Below are 19,417 nucleotides of genomic sequence, written 5' to 3' on the forward strand. Positions count from 1 at the left end.
GGTCATTGAGTCCAGCCCCCTGCCTTCACTAGCAGGACCAAGTACTGATTTTGCCCCAGATCCCTAAGTGGCCCCCTCAAGGATTGAACTCACAACCCTGGGTTTAGCAGGCCAATGCTCAAACCACTGAGCTATCCCTCCCCCCATGCTCCCATCCCTGCTGTGTGTGCCCTCCACATCCCCCTATGCCTTGCCCCGTGCTCCCATCACTGCAGTGTGTGCACTCCCATGTCCCCCATCCCTGCTACATTTGCCCCCATGTCCCCATCCCTGCTGTGTGCACCACCTATGTCCGCCCATCCCTCCCCCCCCCGTGCTCCTATCCCTGCTGTGTGCACCTCCCACATACCGCCCCATTGCTACTGTGTGAGCCCCCGTGTCCCCCATCCCTTCCCCCTTGTGCTCCCGTTCCTGCTGTGCGCACCCCCATATCCCCCATCCCTTCCCCCCGGTGCTCCCATCCCTGCTGTTTGCCCCCGTGTTCCCATCTCTGCTGTGTGCGTCTCCCATCCCTTTCCCCCTGTGCTCCCATCGGTCCTGTGTGCCCCCATCCCTTCCCCTGTGTCACCATCCCTGCTGTGGGCACCGTGTCCCCCATCTCTTCCCCCACTGTGCTCCAATCCCTGCTGTGTGCGCCCCCTCAGGTCCCCCCATCCGTGCTGTGGGCTGGTGTTATTCCAGCCCGGCCATCCCTATCCCGTGCTCCGCAGCTCCGCCATTTCCCTCACTCACTCTCTGCATCCCCCAGCTGTGCGTGCCCTTTTAAGATGAAGCGAAAGCAGCGCTCCCATTGGCTGCCGGCCCGGAAGGCGGGGCCCCTTCATTGTGTCGGGAGCGGGAGGCGGAGCCCCAGGACCCCCACAGGGCTCTCGGCCTCGGTTGGTGGGTCCTGGCGTCGATCGCAGCCGACCACGGTATCGTCCCGTCCCTGTGACCGTCTCCCCCTCCCCAGAGCTGGGAGAGCAGGAAGGGGAACCCCCAGCCCCTCCCTGAGGACGGAGGGGGAGGGGCTGTGGTTTGGGGTTGGCAGCCAGGACTCCTGGGTTCTATCCTGGCTCTGGGATAGGAGCGGGGTCTAGGGGTTACAGGGGAGGGGGCTAGCAGCCAGGACTCCCGGGTTCTATCCTGGCTCTGGGAGGGGAGCAGGGTCTAGGGGTTAGAGCAGAGTGTATGAGCTGAGGGGTGAAAACATTAGGGGTAATTAAGTGTAATAGTTTTGCCACCTTGGGGCATCTCCCTCAGGCTCTTCTTGGGAGCTGCCCCAGGGCCCAGACCTTTCCCCACTGACCAACTTTCCTGCTCCCCCCCTGCAGCTAGGAGCCATGGGCAGGAAGCGGCTTATCACCGACTCCTTCCAGGTGGTGAAGAGGCAGCGGCAGGACCCTGACACCAAGGAGGGGAGCCTACAGCCAGGTGAATGCCTGGCCCATGGAGGGGCAGGACCCCAGAAGATGGGCTCAAACCCCAGCCTGGCACAGCTGGGGCCCTGGATGTCACAGACGGATCTTGGGATGCGGGTAGAGCAGGAATTGGGGGTGCTGTGGGTGTGGAGCCATCTCAGAAGCTGGGAGATGCAGAGGGGACAGAACTAGGGTTGCCAACTGTCTACTCACACAAAACCAAACACCCTTGCCCCACCCTTCCTCCAAGGCTCTACCCCCGCCCCCCGCTCACTCCATCTCCCTCTCTCCCCATCCTCCCTCCCTCACTTTCACCAGGCTGGCTCAGGGGGGTGAAGGTTCCGGCTGGAGGTGCGGGCTCCAGGGTGGGGCCAGAAATGGGTTGAGGGTGTGGGAGGGGGCTCCAGGCTGAGGCAGTGGGTTGGGATGCAAGAGGGGGTTAGGGCACTGGGGTGGGGCCAGGGATGAAGGGTTTGGGGTGCAGGAGGGTGCTCTGGGCTGGGACCGAGGGGTTCAGAGGGTGGGAAGGGGATCAGGGCTGGGGTAGGGGGTTGGGGCCTGGGGGGGGGGTCAGGGGTGCAGGCTCTGGGCAGTGCTTACCTCAAGCAGCTCCCGGAAGCAGCGGCGTGTCCCTCCCTGGCTTCTACACAGAGGCACGGCCAGGTGGCTGTGCATGCTGCGTCCACAGGCACCACCCCCACAGCTCCCATTGGCTGCAGTTCCCAGCCAATGGGAGCTGCGGAGGTGGCACTTGGCATGGGGGCAGTGTGCAGGGGGGCCCCCTGGCTGCCCCTATGCATAGAAGCTGGAGTGGGAACATGCCACTGCTTCCAGGAGCCACACGGCACAGAGGTAGCGGAGAGCCTGCCAGCCCTGCTGCGCAGCACTGCCAACAGGACAGATAACGGCCCGGTCAGTGGTGCTGACTGGAGCCGCCAGGACCCTTTTTCGACTGGGTGTTCCAGTCGAAAACAGGACACCTGGTTTCCTATGCAGAACCGCTTCAATAGCTGCAGGGTATGTGGGGCGGAGCTGTTTTGAGAGGTGCAAGGGAGTGGAGCTGTCAGGGGCTGGAGGAGTGCAGGGGGTGGAGCTGTCACAGGGGTGGGGGATGAAGGGGCAGAACTGTCTCAGGGGTTGGGGACATGAGTACACTCTGCTCTGCTCCTGTGCTGCTCACTATCCGTCCCCTCCCCTCCCCCAAGTGGTCAAGCCAGGGGTGCAGACTGGAGCCTGTCTCAGCCTCGAGCTTTGGGCGGCTCGGTGGCTCAGACCAAGTGGGTTGCGCTCTCAGAGCTGGGGCTGGGTTCAGTCCTGGGGGGCGACATTGTCCCTGCAACATACCCCACCCTCCAGGTTAGGGGAGAGCCAGGGGTCAGGGCTGTTGGCGTGGGGGAGATAGACAGATCTGGAGCCATGGACAGACCCATAATAACCATTGTCACTCGATCTGCCCCTGGCCATTGGGAGCTGGGCCAGCCACTATTACTGGCCTGTGTTCTCAAGCCGTGCCCCCTCCAGCTCAGCCCTGGGGGGAACAACTGAGCCCGGGGCTTCCTGGCTTGCACTGGGTTGGGGGGGGGGCTGCTGGGGGCCTGGGCCTATTTCCACAGCAATGCTGATCTGTCTGTTCCCATCTGCTGCTCAGAGGTGGTGCCGGTCCCAGATGATGCCCCCCCAGGCGGCTCCCTGCACCTGGCCCAGCTGGAGATGCTCAAACAGTTCGACCTCAGCTGGGAGTATGGACCCTGCACTGGTGAGAGCCCTGCCCCCTCCATCCTGAACCAGTGAGAGCCCCACCCTTCCCCCCACCAGTGAGAGCCCCCCACTGATGAGAGCTCCCTGTGCCCCACAGGTGAGAGCCTTGCCCCCTTCTCCCCCCACATCAGTGACAGCCCCGCCCCTTCTGTCCTGAACTGGTGAGAGCCCCGCCCCTTCCATCCTGAACCAATGTGTGTCCCTCCCCTTTCCCCTCCCCCCACTGGTGATAGCCCCGCTTCCTTCCCTCTCCCCCACCACTCGTGAGAGCTCCGCCCCCTATCCCTGCACTGAGAGAGCTCCAGCTGGCTCCTGCTGAGGGGTTGCCAGGCCAGCTCATCTCTTGGCCCCATGGGGGGCAGCAGGGGAAGCCCCTGGATCATCCTAGTCACCCTGCTCCCTTCCCCATCCCCAGGTGGCCAATGGGGCCATACACTGGGGGATGCGGTGATGGGAGCCTGGCCAGTGGGACATGAATGCCACGCCACCTGGTCCACTGCTGCTAAACAACGTTGAGGGCCTGAATTCTGGGGTAGGGCTGGATAGGAGCTGGTGTCCCTTAGAAGGAAAAGGCCCAGTGTTCTATTCTCTGCCCTCCTGAGCCAACCAGCCCCCCTGGCCTGATCAGAGCCAGCACCCCCTATAGGGGAAGGACCCACATCCCTTCTGTCACAGATCCGCAGAGTGGGCACTACATCCCAACTTTGAAACAGTCTCTTGGAGGACCCCTGTCAATGTGCCTGACCCTCGGAGGGTCCCACGTTTCCTCAAGGACCTGCCATACAGCCTTAGCGTCTGAGACACTGGGCTCCTGCTTTGCATCATGAGCTCTGCCCAGCGAGTCCAACTGAGCCAGATGCCTGGTCAGAGACTGTCCCCCTCTCCAGGGCCCCGGGCATCCCAGCCAGTGACACTAGGCAGCTTTTCCAACCAGAGCAGGGTTTGTTAGCCTGCAGGCACATGGCATGGGGAGTCCTCAGGGCAGTGTAGAGAAGCAAAGGTCACAGAGGTCAGCGCCCAGTCAAGCTGGGGTGGATTCCCGTTTGGCTCTGGCTCCCCAAAGCCTGGCTCTTAGCCCAGCTGCCTGGCCCGTCGGTCTGATACCAGAGCTGTGCTGAGTTCCTGGGCTCCACCTGCCGAAAAGCAGGTGTCAGGTGCTAAGTCCTTGGGGTGCCCGTTGTCTTTCCAGACCCTTCATGGACATGGGCCAGGCCTTTGATGGCAGCACCCAAACACCCCGTTTCCTCTTTGGTTCACTTGTCTGGGGATCCCTGGGGGGAGGAGAGGAGTTACAGCTTTCCCCCCCCCAATGATCCCCATTTTCTCAGGGCTGGCCCCCTGATCAAAACCGGGGGGGGGGGGCAGCACTCCCATCCACCCTGCCCAGGGCTGAGCCTGTTCTGCCATTTTTAAATGAAGCTCTTTAGGGACGGATCTGTGCAGTACCTGGCACAATGGGGAACCCTGATCTTGGTCGTCAGCTGTGCAGTGCTGGCACAATGGGGGTGCACCTGGGCCTTCAGTGGCCGCACGCTCCTGCCACCCCACCCCCCATTAACCTTTCACTTTTGCTGGCAGGGATCACCCGGCTGCAGCGCTGGGAGCGGGCCAAGTCCCTGGGGCTGAGCCCCCCTCTCACGGTGAGGGAGACACTGCTGGAGCATGAGGGAGACCCCAGCTTCATGCACTGGTTGGTTTGGGGCCCAGCCCCTTGTGTGTGTGTGTTGCTTTCCCAGCTGCTGCCTAGCAGCGTCATCACCCTGGGATAGTAAATCTCCCTGAAACGAGCCCTGCTGCATGTGCGTGGGGGGAAGAAGAGGAATGTGATCAGTCTCCTGGGTGCATCAGCTGAAACTCAGCCCCCACCCCCTTTGCTCCCAGCAGCCTGGCTTGGAAGGAGCTTTGTGCATAGATCTGAGGGACAAGGGGGTTCCACAAATGATCATTGCAGATCTAGGGCATCTCCACACCCCTTTGCAGGCTCAGGCTTCAGGATCTGCTCCCCCCCAACTCCCAGTGGAGAAATGAACCCTCTTCCCTTGCAGTTGTGAAGCAATGCGCCCCCTGCAGTGATACCTGCCGGAGTTTGCAGAGCGCCTAGACCCACAGCTCCCACATAGGAGAGCTACCCCAGCATGTCAGTAGGGCATTAATCCTGAAACCTATTGAGGGTGATTCAAAGGTCAGTACAGTTGGTGCCTGCACTGACTGTGAGGAGAGAGTGCCCCCTACTGAGCCCCTCACCCTGCAGCACAGCACCCCCTAGTGCTGCACTGAAGCGTTGGGGCCAGCAGTGACTACGAGGGGAGAGTGCCACCAGCTGAGCCCTGCACCATGCAGCCCTTGGGGTTTCCAGTCCTGCCTTGGGGCTCAGAGCCCTTGGCTCTGAGGGCTGGGCAAAGAGAAGGAAGAAATGAAGGGGTTTGAGGGGAGAACGAGAGATCTGAGCTCCCTCCCCTCTGCTGCAGGCTGGCCATCCCTGAAAGTCAATAGTCGTGGGACCCAGCCGTGTCATTTCCCTAAATGAACCATAAAATTGTGTCTCCTGCAGACCCACCACAGCGGCGCTGCAGGGAACCAGCTGCATTCCAGGCCTTCCAGCCCTGGCTGGGCCCCGTGGAGGGGGGGGGAGGGGCAGGATGCAGAGCTAGGGACCCTGGGGAGTAACCGTATTCTCTCTGCCTTCCTCTGCAGCCTCTGGCATGACTACCCACTCTGAGATGAGGCATGGCTGGCCCCGCCATACAGCAAGGAAGGGGGAATCATGCTGCCGCCCGGACCTCACAGCATTTACTCTGGTTCCTGATTGGAAAATAGCTCTGTGCTTGTATTAAGAAGGGGGGGGGGGGTGTTCCCCTGGCAATTGGGGTATGGAGTGCCCAGGGCCCACATTGGATGGGCAAACCCAGGTCCTGGCAACCCTAGACCAAGCTGTGCTCTGTTCCATCAGCTGCTGAGGTCCATATCCCAGATTAAAGGGCCTGTTTGAGAACTTCTGAGGCTTGGTGAATTCTAGACCCTGGGGCAAGGCAGGTGCAGGAGGGTCAAATGCCAAAGCATGAGTGGGCCGCGTCTCTTCTGAAAAGCCTAGGTGTCATGGGGAAACAGCTCTCCGACTTCAGTGCACAGTCCCTCTAGAGATGGGTGGGACAAGCAGCCACCTTTGGGGCCCTCATGCCCTCTAGTTAGCTTTGCTCCAAAACACTGAAGCTTGCAGCTGGTCTGGACCCTTATGTCCAGCTAGCCTTCTGCTCTAGAACCCCCTAGTATCCAACTAGTGCTGCTGTGTTGGAACCATGGTGTCTCCTAATGTTCACTCACCTTGTGTTGTCCAGATAGCACAGGTAGTCTAGAACCATGGCATGGCATGCATTCTAGAAGCCAATCGCAGCCAGCTAGGGCATGTGCAATTTAGACCCACAGAGCGATGGTGTGACCAAATATGGCATGTGGTCTAGAACCATTCGGCTATGCCATCTGCTCTGTAACACCATCTTGCTAATGCACATATTCTAAATCCATTTGGCACCAGGCTCACCTGCATGCAGAAGCAGATTTTTCTCTATCCAAGGCACCAGCTCCAGAACATCAGTGCACCTGTCTGGTCTAGAACATTTTCCTGTGTGGGTCAGCTCCAGCACACAGCTGTTCAGCTCTACTGCCTGTGAGTCTAGAATCACACTGTGGTGTCTTGTCTTGTGAGAGCCTTTGCGGGCCCTGAGCACGACAAGTCATGGCCTGGGGCGTCTGGCCCTATAGGAGTGACAGCACACCCAGCAGCTACAGGTGTAATTGTGTGACTTCTCCACACGCAGGGGCAAGTGAACCCCAGCCTCAGTGCATGAACCCCTGCCCCAATCACAGGTCAGCAGGAACCCCCAGGGAAGACGTGCTCATCAGCCCAGGCTACTCAGCCTGGAGCTGCCCAAACCTCAGTGCAAAAAGCATTGTCATCCAATGATGCAGAGTGGGCCTGGGGGGGGTGGGGGGGGGGCTTCTCCCTTGGCTCTGGCCCCAGGGTGGGGGACTGGCTGGCTCTGGGGAATGGGAGACAGAGCCTTTCTCCTCTAGGGGCCCAGATTGTGCATGGAGGGCCCCCTGTGCCAGCGCTGGTCAGCAGGCCTGGGGGATGGCTGCTGGCTCTTGGCTTTGCCCAGTGCAGCTCCATGGGCTGAGCTGGGCTGAAGCTAGAGCAGGCTGGCCTGTTTGGGGTTAAACATTCATCATGTACCCTCTCTCCCAACCTCTGCCCTCTCCGCCATGGGGAAACAGAAACACCAAGCAGGGAGGGGGCTGCCTCCCCAGGCCTGCCAGTCCCCTAGGCACTGCCATCAAGCGAGCATCATGCGGTGAGCCTGTGGTGGGGCGGGTGAGGGAGGAAGGAGCTTCAGAGCTGGGTGAGGGGGAAGGGGAGTAGAAGGGTAGGGGGGCTCAGCCAGTGCAGGGGCAAGGGAACCCTGGAGGCCAACCCCAGCAGTGAGCTGTCTCCCTAGCGCCCAGGAGTCAAAGCTGGGTGGCTGCTGGCCATGGGCCCATGTGGGTGGCCACAGCTGCGGCACCTCAGTTGGGCGAAATCTCTGACCAGAGTGGTTATGTCATCAAAGGGCAGGGGCAACCCCAGACAGACATGCAAGGAAACCAGAGCAACCCAGTCACCAGCCACATCCTGCTCCCTGCAGCGCCCTCTGCTGGGACAGGTGTAGCCGGGAGCTCCCCCCACAGCCAGTGCTCCTGCCCCACTCCCTGCAGCGCCTCCTGCTGGGAGCCACATTCCCATGAGGCAGGGCAGCTCAAACGAGTCAAGCACTGAGATTAGTTCATTGTGCGCCTCCACCTGGGGCTAACAGTTCGCAAGGGGGCAGCGATGGGGCTTTACTCTGGCAGGTGACTCTCTTGCTGCTTGGGGACCCAGGAGCAGGGTTGAGACACTGGGGGTGGGGAGAGCAGGTAGGATGCAGTGGCTGGGCCCCCACCCCATAGGCATTGACAGTTCCTAGGGCAGAGGCTGGCTGAGACTAAGGGGAGAGCCCAGGTTAATCACTGACAGATCCCTGGCTGGCCCACTGCCTTAGTGGCATTTTAGTGCCTTCTGGTGGGCAAGCAGGGGAGGGCAGGTATCTCTGGATGCTCCCTGCCCTCCATTTCCCCCTGCAAGAAGAGATCTGAGGCACTGGCCAGTCCCACATGCTGGGGGTTTAATACAGCTCCTGCTGTCACTGTCCAAACAGAGCCACGACCTGCCAGCATCCCCCTGCCCCCATGGGGGGATGCTAAAGGGGACCCTCTACTCATCCTCCAGATCCCCTTCACTAGAGGTGTATAGGGGAATCCCCAGCTCTGAGAGATGCCCCTCTCTATGGGTGCTACAGGGAAATCCCACTCAGAGCCACCCCATTTCCATGTCAGTGGGGGCTAAAGCGATCCCCAGCTCTGAGCCCCCCCCCATTTTGCTCTCTAGGGATGCCCAGCTCTGAGCCCCCCAATTCCACCTTCTCTGTGGATCAATCAGCCTCCCCCTGCTAGGGCTATTACAGAGGCCCCGCAGCAGCCCCTGCATGTCCGTCCAGACGCATCTGGGCCCATGGTGGGGTGGGGCGCCACCCAGGAGTCGAAGATGTCTGCGTCCCTCCCATCCTCTCTTCTCCGCAAATGGGCAGCGTCGGGACGTCCTCGCGCAGCACAGTGGGGCCCACTAGCTGTGGCCCTTGCTGTGCGGGGGGCGGCAGACAGCCTGCAGGGCCTGCTCGGGGAGGCGCGAGGGCTGGGTCAGGATGGCTGTGAGCTTGCTGAGCTGCAGGAGGGAGCTGGAGATAGCTGCGGGGGAGGGAGAAACTAGCACCAGCTCCAGATGGAAGCTGCCCGCCCACATCCTTACCCCAAGCCTATCAGCTGGAAGAGCCCTGAGCTGGGCTTGGCAGGATGGGTAGAGGAGGCGGCTCAGAAAGCCCTGCCCAGTGGTCAGATTGTGGGGGAATGCCTGGGGGTGACATTGAATCCAGGGCAGGCACATTCCAAAGCAACCAGTGATTCTGGAGCCAACCTGATTTGGGGTTTGGAGCCCAACTGTAGGGGTCTGATTCAGAAAGACTTGGGCTAGGGGAGTGGTGCCTAATGGGTAGAGTGGGGAGGGAAGCTGGGAGCCAGGACTCCTGGGTTTTAGTTCCAGCTCTGGAAGGGGAGTGGAGTCTAGTGGTTAGACCGGGGGTGTCTAGGAGCCAGGACTCCTGGGTTCTATCCCCATCTCCACCACTGATTGGTTCTGACGTGGGTTACTACATCCTCTCTGTGTGCCCTGTGGATAAGGACACCCCCGTCAGGCAGGCAGGATGAATGAGTGCCCATCTCTGGGAGCTCAGGGGGCCCTACCTCAGGAAACGGGATTTTCCTGGAGGCCGAGGGGATCACAGAAGCTCCTTAAGAGGCTGGAATCCCTCTTCCCCGGAGTGGGGCCCTTCCCCCCAGCTGCTGGGAGTGTGGGGATGTTTGGGCCTGGTGCGGGGGTGGGACGTACCGGGGCGCAGCATGGGCAGGGCACAGTGCTGCTCCAGCCAGCCCAGCACCGACTGGCAGAACTCCTTGGCACTGCGGGTGCTCACCGCTTCCCTGTAGCTCTCAAACAGCGGCTTGATGAGCACGCTGAACTGTGGGCAGAGGGGGGTTAAGGAGAATCCACCTCCTGCCTGCCCCCTGCCTCGGAGCTACCTAAGGAGACCAGGAAGGGCTGGCTTAGCCCCCCCCACCACCACCTGCAGGGCCAGCTGCTCTGTCTTGCCCTCCCTAACCCAGGAGGGGCCACCCCAATTCTGCAGGGATTGCCATTGCCCCCAGAGCCCCTTGTCCTGCCCTGCCCCACCCCCAGAGACCCTTCTACTCTGCCCTGGGAAGAGCCATCCCTGCCCCCTCCCAGCCAGGGCCCTGCAGTGTCCCTGCCCCCCAGGATGCCCTGAACACAATCATGCCAGCGGATACGAGCCAGAAGCGCCAGTTCTGCAGGGTGCGCTGGCGCACATAGTCGTCATACAGCTGGGCCGTGTGATCTAAGCGTGGAGGAGTCACTGGGGTCCCACTGGGGGGCAGCTGGCACTGGAACTCCCTGGGGTGAGAGGGGGCAGAAGGTAAAACCAGTCCAGGGCACAGCCCTGCCCCTTCCCGACACTCAACCAATGGCAGCGCTCAGCCACTCAAGCTCACCCCACAGGCCCCACCCCATCCCTGCACTCACCCAATGGCAGCACTCAAGACACTTGATCTCACCCTGCAGGCTCCACCCCCTCTCTGCACTCACCCAATGGCACTGCTCAGCCCCTCAATCTCACCCCACAGACCCTGCGCCTTCCCTGCATTCACTCAATGGCAGAGTTCAGCACCTCAATCTCATCCACAGGCATCGCCTGCTCCCTGCACTTACCCAATGGCAGTACTCAGCTCTTCGATCACACCCCATAGGCCCCACCCCTTTCCTGCAGTCACCCAATGACAACAATGAGGTCCCACCCTCATCCCACACTCACCCAATGGCAGCGCTCAGCTCCTCAATCTCGCCCCGCAGGCGCCAGGCCGTCTCCTGTACCTGCCGGCGCTCCTGCTGCAGCCGCCCCACGTACACCACACTTCTCTGCAGCAGCGTGGCCTTGCTGAGCTGGGGAAGATGGGCCGAGCATGAGACACAGCAGCCGGCCGAGCAGAGAGGGAGATGGGGTGGGACAGACGAGGGACTGGGACGGGCAGAGACGGGGGACATACGAAGAGCAGGGATGGGCACAGAGGGTACGGGGAGGAAGGGACGAGGACCCGGGACGAGCAGAGGAGGAGACGGAGAGGGAGGGATGAGGACCAGGGATAGGCAGAGAGAGAAATGGGTGGGGGAGACAAAGGTGAGGGACCGACAGAGAGACAGGGATGGATGAGGGACTGGGCCAGCACAGCGAAGTGGGGCCAGGTGTTCCAGCACCCACTGCTGGGGAGAACGGTGCCAGGCAGTGGAGGGAAGGGGGAACTGGAGGGCTGGACAGCAGGCATGGCCAGGGGCGCCACGTGGCATGTACCTTGACGCTGGGCTGGGCCAAGCCCGGCAGCACGAGGCTGGCGAGGGTGTCGAAGGCGCAGCTGATGTTCATGCGCCGGGCGTGGTCAGCAGAGGTAAAGCCGGCTCTTTGGCTGCCCTGCAGGATCCAATCAAAACCAGGCTGTGAGCCCCGCCCCAGGGATCAGGACTGACTCCTCTCCGACAGCGCAGAGCCAGGAGCTAACACAAGGGGCAGTCATGCCCATCCAGCTCACGCACGGCACCCGCTGCAGCACAGCACCCCCTGGCTGGGGCACTGGGCTCAGCACTGAGAATGAGGGGAGAGTGCCCCCCTACCAAGCCCCCCCACACTTCAGGCAGCACAGCGCCCCCTAGTGTCGCACTGTGGTCAACACTGACAGTGAGGGACAGCACCCTCTACTGAGCCCTCACCCGCTCCCTGCAGCACCTGGGCTTTCCCTGGGAAGTCTCCCTGCCGCCCCACTCAGCGGGGAGGGGCCCGGGTGTGGGCGGGTTGGCAGGGGCCCATGTTACCTTGGTGCTGGGGAGGCTGCAGGGCTGGTGGGAAGCATGGGGTCCCCTGCGCTCAGCTCTATCTTCGGACTTGGCATCTGGGGGAATCCAAAGGAAACAGGGAAACATCTGGGTCGCTCATGTGGGCAAGATCCCAATGCTGCTCCCCAGGGCCCAGTAAGGCATGGTGAGTGACCCATCCCACCCCAGCACTTCTGGGCACACGGGCTGGTAAGGGAACCTGTCAGACCCTGCCCAGGTGGGTTCAGCTCCCAGCCCACTTCTAGGAGCAGAGGTCTGTTCATGTGAAGGATAGAGGGCTCCAGGCCCCACACTCCCAGGATCCACCCCCAGCACCAGATCAGTGATGCCGTGAACCCTCCCCAGCACCACCCTCGCCATGGGGAGGAGCCTAAAACTGTAGCCTCCCAATGTCCTCCCCAGAATGGCACATTTCAGATCAGCCCCAGGCAGCGCCAGCCTGGGGCCAAACCAGCCTCTGACCCACAGACCTGGCTGTCCTGGGTGTGATCACACCTTGGTGCCATCCCCGAATCTGAGCAGCCGGGCCCCCAACCAGCAGGCAATGCAGGGTGAGCCACCCCCTAGTCACCCCATTCCCCTGAGCCAACCCCCTCCACACACACACAGGTGCCCCAGCTAGCCCCCACCTTGCCATCCCCTCAGATCCTCCAGCCAGCCCCCCACCCTGCCATCCCCCCAGATCCCACAACCAGCCCCCACCCTGCCATCTCCCCAGATCCCACAGCCAGCCCCCACCCTGCCAGCCCCCCAGATCCCGCAGCCAGCCCCCACCTTGCCATCACCTCAGATCCTCCAGCCAGCCCCCCACTTTGCTATCCCCCCAGATCCCCCAGCCAACCCCATCTTGCCATTACCCAAGATCCCCCAGCCAACCCCCATCTTGCCATCACCTCAGATCCTCCAGCCAGCCCCCCACTTTGCTATTCCCCCAGATGCCACAGCTAACCCCCACCTTGCCATCACCCAAGATCCCCCAGCCAACCCCCATCTTGCCTTCCCCTCAGATCCCCCAGCTAGCCCCCCACCTTGCTATCCCCCCAGATCCCGCAGCCAGCCCCCACCTTGCCATCCCCCCAGGTCCCCCAGCCAGTTCCCACCTTGCCATTCCCTGAGATCTTCCAGCCAGCCCCACCTTGCCATTCCCTCAGATCCCCCAGCCAGCCTCCACCTTTCCATCCCCTCAGATCCCCCAGCCAGCCCCCACCTTGCCATCCCCTCAGATCCCCCAGCCAGCCCCCACCTTGCCATCCCCTCAGATCCTCCAACCAGTTCCCACCTTGCCATTCTCCCAGGTCCCCCCAGCCAGCCCCCCAGCTTGCCATCCCCTCAGGTCCCACCAGCCAGCCTGCCAACCTTGCCATCCCCTCAGATCCCCCAGCTAGCCCCCACCTCGCCATCCCTCAGATCCTCCAACCAGTTCCCACCTTGCCATTCTCCCAGGTCCCCCCAGCCAGCCCCCCAGCTTGCCATCCCCTCAGGTCCCACCAGCCAGCCTGCCAACCTTGCCATCCCCACAAATCCCCCAGTCAGCCCCCACCTTCCTGTCCCCTCAGATTCTCCAGACAGCCCCCACCTTGCCATCATCCCAGGTCCCCCCAGCCATCCCCACACCCTGCCATCCCCTCAGATCCCGCAGCCAGCCCCCACCCTGCCAGCCCCCCAGATCCCGCAGCCAGCCCCCACCTTGCCATCCCTCAGATCCTCCAACCAGTTCCCACCTTGCCATTCTCCCAGGTCCCCCCAGCCAGCCCCCCAGCTTGCCATCCCCTCAGGTCCCACCAGCCAGCCTGCCAACCTTGCCATCCCCACAGATCCCCCAGTCAGCCCCACACCCTGCCATCCCCTCAGATCCCCCAGCCAGCCCCCACCTTGCCATCCCCTCAGATCCTCCAGCCAGTTCCCACCTTGCCATTCTCCCAGGTCCCCCCAGCCAGCCCTCCAGCTTGCCATCCCCTCAGGTCCCACCAGCCAGCCTGCCAACCTTGCCATCCCCACAAATCCCCCAGTCAGCCCCCACCTTCCTGTCCCCTCACAGCCCCCACCTTGCCGTCCCCTCAGATCCTCCAGCCAGTTCCCACCTTGCCATTCTCCCAGGTCCCTCCAGCCAGCCCCCCAGCTTGCCATCCCCTCAGGTCCCACCAGCCAGCCTGCCAACCTTGCCATCCCCACAGATCCCCCAGTCAGCCCCCACCTTCCTGTCCCCTCAGATTCTCCAGACAGCCCCCACCTTGCCATCATCCCAGGTCCCCCCAGCCATCCCCACACCCTGCCATCCCCTCAGATCCCCCAGCCAGCCCCCACCTTGACATCCCCTCACATCCTCCAGCCAATTCCCACCTTGCCATTCTCCCAGGTCCCCCCAGCCAGCCCTCCAGCTTGCCATCCCCTCAGGTCCCACCAGCCAGCCTGCCAACCTTGCCATCCCCACAGATCCCCCAGTCAGCCCCCACCTTCCTGTCCCCTCAGATTCTCCAGACAGCCCCCACCTTGCCATCATCCCAGGTCCCCCCAGCTATCCCCACACCCTGCCATCCCCCCAGGTCCTCCAGCCATCCCCCCACCTTGCCATCACCCCTGATCCCCCAGCCAGCCCCTGACCTTGTCATCCCCCCAGTCTCCCCAAGCTGTCCCCCTTTACACTTCCCCAGTCCCTCCAGCCAGCTCCCCACCTTGCCATCCCCTCAACACGCCCCTCTCTCCAGCCACCTATGAACCCACCAAGTTCCCACTCCCCAGACGCTTCTTATGAGCCAACCACCTTCCTGCCCCCCCCCCGCAGCCTGATGCTCTCCCCAGCCCCATCACCCATCTCCCCTGTCCCATCACCCCCAAGAGCCAAGCACCCACAGCAAGAGCCCATGTGATGAGAGGCCTGACAGCAGCACCCCCCATCTTACCAGTGCTGGAGGAGGCAGTGACAGAGCGAGGGTCGATAGGCTTCTCCAACAGCAGGACGCCTGCAGGGAGCTCTAGTGGGGTGCAGACCTAGAGGGGAGAGATGAGGGAGTCAGCAGGGGAGGACAGAAATCTGCCCCAGTCACAAGCAGGGCACCCTAAACCCAGCAGCGTTAGCTGAGTGATTCCTGGGTGGATTTAAATTGTATAGCTCATCAGCAGGGGGTGCTGTGACATCAGGGAGGGGGAAGAACTTTTAGATGCCCAGCCCAGCCCTCCTCAGCAGAAGGCGCTGTGACACCAGGGAGGGGGAGAGCTAATAGTTGCCCAGCCCCGCCCTCTCCAGCAGGGGGTGCTATGACACCAGGGAGGGGAAGGAGCCTGCACTGCCCAGCCCCATCCTCCAGAGCAGGGGGCACTGTGACACCAGGGAGGGAGAGGAGCCTGAACTGCCCAGCACCACCCTCTGCAGCAGGGGGTGCTCTCACCTGGGAAGAGTCCCTGGCTGGAGCGAGAGGCTGTGTTGATGGGCCTGGGGGGGAAAGAAAGCGGGTAGAGAAGGAGTGAGGCTCTCCCACAGAGGTCACAGCTCCTAGGTAGTCACCTAGAGCAGTGTCTCTCCAGCCCTGGGTCTTGGGATGGCCCACATCTGAGGGGGTGGGGGGAGAGGCTCCCCTGCACCATGGACACCCCCACCCGCTCCTCCCACCAGCAACTCCATTGTTGTTCCCCACCCCCAACAGCCCTCCCCTGCACCAGCAATACCCTTTATGGTCAGCCCCCTGCCAACTCCCCCCCAGTACCTAGTCCCCCACCCCGACAGCAACCCTCTATGCCCAGCCCCCCACGAGCAACTCCCCCCCCACTGACCCCTCTGCCAGCAACACCCCCAGGCATGCCCAGTTCCCCTGCCCCACGCACCCATCACCACCTGCCTGCCCCTAAAAGCAATGCCCCCTATGCCCACTCTCCCCACCCCACACCCACTCCCCCTCATCCCACCACAACAGCCTCTCCCCCCAGTGCCAGGCAGGCAGGCTGCGCTGCCCCCACAAGCACATACCTGCTACGAGCAGGCGGGTAAGGAAGGCACTGGGGGCTGCCGGGAGGTGGTTAGAGGTGGGCGCTGGGGCAATGTGCTGTAGCTGCCGGGACCTTGCCCTGTTGGGCAGGGGGCCAGACACAGGCATGGCAAAGGTTCCCCCGGGGGAAGGAGGGTGCCGGGTGGGTGAAGGGGGTTTTTCAGCAGCCGTGTGGGTGATGACGGAGAAGACAAAGGTGGGTTGGGGGTGCTGCATGGGAGGGCCGGGTGGGGGTGGGCTGACCCGCAGCGGGGAGGTGGGGAAGAGCGGCAGGAAGGTCTGGTGTCCATTCAGGGTTGTGAGGGGCTCCAGGTCCAGGGGGAAGGAAAGGGGGGTGAGGGAGCCCCTGTGGAGAGGCAGCTCGTTAGTGCTGGTGGTCACATCCGGGTCACAAGCGCTGGACAGAGAGCCCTGTGGGGCAGCAGCTGGTAGTAGCGTGGAGGCCTGGGGGAGAGGGGGAGAGAAAATCAGCCTTGCCCTCCCCAGCAGGGGGCCTGCAACACTAGGCCAGGGGGAGGGGCCTGTACCACCCAGCCTTGCCCTCCCAGCAGGGGGGGGCTGTGACACCAGGGAGGGGCCTGCACCACCCAGCCCTGCCTTCCCCAGGGGGTGGGTAGGGGCTGTGACACCAGGGAGGAGGTCATAGACCTTGCAGTGAAGGTGAAGCATGGGCTGCAATGTGGTGCCAGCTGATCTCTGCAGACAGAGGGCAGGGGCATTGCTGAGCAGTCAGAGGGCAGCTGCTACTTGCTACTCACCTGGGTCACAGGCTGGGGGCGACAGGCAGAAAAGAAATCTGTGAAGGGAAAGAGAGAAAGAATGAACTGTGACAAAGAAGAAAGGCTGAAAGGAGGTGGAGAGATGAGGACGGGGGAAGAGAAAGAAAGAAAATGCAAAGGACCTGGATAAATCAGAGCAGAATAATCATAATAGGAATGATCATGATTACATCACAACACTTGGTACAAATGGCAGCTTCAGAGCTCAGACCTGGGGGACCCCAGAGCTGGGATTGCAGGGGGCTGTGGGTCAGGATTGAGGGGCATCGGCAGAGCTGGAGGGTGGGGAGGATCCCAGGTCTCAGATCGCAAAGGGGGACTGCGGGTCAGGATTGAGGGGCACTGGCAGAACTAGGGGGGGACGACTCAGGGCTAGGCTAGCAGCGGGCTGTGGGTCAGGATTATGGGGCACTGGCAGAACTATGGGGGGAGCTCAGGTCTGGGCTAGCAGGGGGCTGTGGGTTGGGATTGAGGGGCGCTGGCAGAGCTGTGTGGCTGAAGGGTATGCAGGATTCCCTGGTGCGCAGTGGCTGGGGCCGTAGCAGCGGTGACTAGGGTGACAGCTGTGGGTTGGTTTGCTGTGTGCATGGTAGTTTTGGGCATATGGGCAAACCCCTTGATGAAATGGTGGCCCACTGTTCCAATTACCTCATCTTGAAAATGGGGAGGTGGCCTGGAGACACTACATATCCCAGATGCACTGCTCCAATTTGACCTGAGACACTTCACTGGGTCCATGCTGGGACCCGTAGTCTTAGCCAGCTGCCCCTTGGCATCAGTGATGTTGGTAGTTGGGGCCTGGCCATCCAGCTAGCCTGGGCAGCATCTGGGCCCAGCCCTACGCGCAGCAGCAGGACGAACAAACGTGGGGGCCCACTCTGTATCTTTCTTGGCAGCGGCTACATGAGCAACAGACAGGAGGAGTTTCAGGGAGTCAGAGGAGCTAGAGGTGACAGAGGAGGCACAGCTGAGCCGCTGGGGCTGGCGGCCCCCAAGGGAGAGCTGGCCAGGCTGTCTGTTGGGTCCAAGCGAGGAGCGGGGAAGAGAGACAGAGAGAGACAGAGATAAGGGTCCTTGGCGTACAGCCCCAGTGTCCTGCCAAGGCCCAGCAGCAGGAAGTTCTGCTGGTATGTCCCATGCTGCGGGGGCAGCTCTCTGTCCACAGTCACTTCACCACTTCCCTTTGATGAGCCCGTCAGACAATGCCAGGCCTGCAGGGCCAAACCCCATTCCACACACCCCGATCTTGCCAATCCTCTGCCCTGGGGCTGGATTGGAGCCGGCGTCTCCTAGAGGGGAAAGGGCCCGTGTGTCCCATTTCCCATCCCTCTGAGCTAGCCCGTGCCCTGCCCTGGGGCTGGCTCAGACTCGGCACCCCCTAGAGGGGAGAGGCCCCATGCTAGGATAGCTGCCCTGAGGCACAGAGAGCAAGGGGCATCTTTTTCAGGGCAGTGAATAGTGTTTAAGCTTCCTCCGTAGGGGCCAGTCTGTAGAGAGCACAGTGCCCTGCCCCGCCATGGGCGGGGTTCAGGTGAGATACTGGGCGGCTCTCCCCACCGTGGTATCTCCGCCTGGCCTGTAGCGGGCGACTCAGCAAGCATCTGGCAGAGGCCTGGGTCTGTGAGGAAAAGCAGTCTCTGCAGCCGGCTGAGCTAGCAGTGGGTCGGCCACAGGCCAGGCCATGAGCAGCACTCAGCTACACAATCTGCCCATGGGGATTTCCAATTCCCCCCAGCAACAGATTAACAGTGTGCCCCAGCATGGTGGGGAGAGGACACCACTGGTCTGACCCAGGGCAGCAGGGGAGGGGACACCCCTGGCCTGACCCAGGGCGGTCAGGAGGGGACACCCCTGGCCTGATCCAGGGCGGTCGGGAGGGGACACCCTTGGTCTGACCCAGGGCCGTCGGGAGGGGACACCTGGCTGATTCCCTCTATTGCCAGGCAGCATGGTGTTTGGAAACCTCCCCACCGCCCCTGTGCACCAGGATCGCCCACCTCACCCCAGATGGGATCCGTGCACCATGGCCAGTGAAAGTTACCATGAATGGGGTCCAGGGTGTCCATGAAATCCTCTCCGAAGTTAGGGTGCAGCTGGGTCAGGGTGGGCTGAATCATGTCCGCGTTGAATTGGTGAGCTGGGGGACATGGTGATGGGAGTCAGACACAGCACCGGCCGCTCCCATCCGGCCCAAAGCAGAGCCCTGCCCCACCCACCTCGCTCCCCTCAGGTACAAGACTGCCAGGCAGGGAACGAGGATTCTAGGGGGGCCCATTCACACCCCTAGATAGAGAAGGGCAGAGATCCGGAGACAGGAATGCTTGGGGGATACAAGGGGGTCAGAGCTCAGGACCGCCCCCTTTTAGCACTTGGGGGGCAGGGGATGCAAACGAGAGAAGGGGAGAGATGGGGAAAAGGGGCTGAGACCTGAAAAGGGGAATGCCTATGGGGCATGGAGAGGGGAATTCCCTGTGTTAGGGACTCTGACCAGTGCTCACCAAGACTGCGGGGGTTGGGGCCCCCATACGGGTTGCGGCTGTAGAAGATGGTGTCGGCCAGGTCAGAGATGAGGCTGTCCAGGGTGTCCAGGTCGAGCTCCATGGGGCAGTTGCCCTTGGCCTCACTGCTCAGCCCCTCGCCCTGGATGGCACGAGCCGCTTCCTGCCCAGGTGGGGAGGGGGACAGAGAGAGATAACTGGTGACCCAGATCCTGTGACAGACGGGACAATAATTGGCAGCACCCTGAACAAACCCTGCTGAGTTAAGGTGAAGTGTCTTGGGAGGTCGCTGTATATTAAAGCTGTGTCCGGATTACTGTGGAAGGATTCAGAGTAGCAGCCGTGTTAGTCTGTATCCGCAAAAATAACAGGAGTACTTGTGGCACCTTAGAGACTAACAAATTTATTAGTCTCTAAGGTG

General features: G+C 61.9%; 2 protein-coding genes across 2 annotated transcripts in view; one reads left to right on the top strand and one right to left on the bottom strand.

The window, feature by feature from the left end:
• The first annotated feature begins 824 nt into the window (after positions 1-824).
• Positions 825-6,146, top strand: POLD4 (DNA polymerase delta 4, accessory subunit). Its single transcript, XM_065403953.1, has 5 exons — positions 825-914; positions 1,314-1,413; positions 3,049-3,156; positions 4,737-4,848; positions 5,853-6,146. The coding sequence occupies exons 2-5, from the start codon at positions 1,323-1,325 to the stop codon at positions 5,875-5,877; spliced, it is 336 nt and encodes a 111-aa protein (XP_065260025.1). The 5' UTR covers positions 825-914; positions 1,314-1,322; the 3' UTR covers positions 5,878-6,146.
• Positions 6,147-8,334: 2,188 nt separating this feature from the next.
• The window catches only part of LOC135878408 (MLX-interacting protein-like), a 28,187-nt gene continuing 17,104 nt past the window's right edge, over positions 8,335-19,417 (bottom strand). The window contains 14 exon segments of the mRNA XM_065404076.1: positions 8,335-8,949; positions 9,670-9,799; positions 10,128-10,251; positions 10,670-10,797; positions 11,204-11,320; positions 11,719-11,795; positions 14,640-14,727; positions 15,126-15,169; positions 15,701-15,877; positions 15,880-15,952; positions 15,954-16,163; positions 16,478-16,515; positions 18,540-18,635; positions 18,997-19,159. Coding sequence (XP_065260148.1) covers positions 8,687-8,949; positions 9,670-9,799; positions 10,128-10,251; positions 10,670-10,797; positions 11,204-11,320; positions 11,719-11,795; positions 14,640-14,727; positions 15,126-15,169; positions 15,701-15,877; positions 15,880-15,952; positions 15,954-16,163; positions 16,478-16,515; positions 18,540-18,635; positions 18,997-19,159 — 1,728 coding nt within the window. The 3' untranslated portion in view covers positions 8,335-8,686.

Source organism: Emys orbicularis, chromosome 4, assembly GCF_028017835.1.
Source record: "Emys orbicularis isolate rEmyOrb1 chromosome 4, rEmyOrb1.hap1, whole genome shotgun sequence".
Lineage (NCBI taxonomy): Eukaryota > Metazoa > Chordata > Testudines > Emydidae > Emys > Emys orbicularis.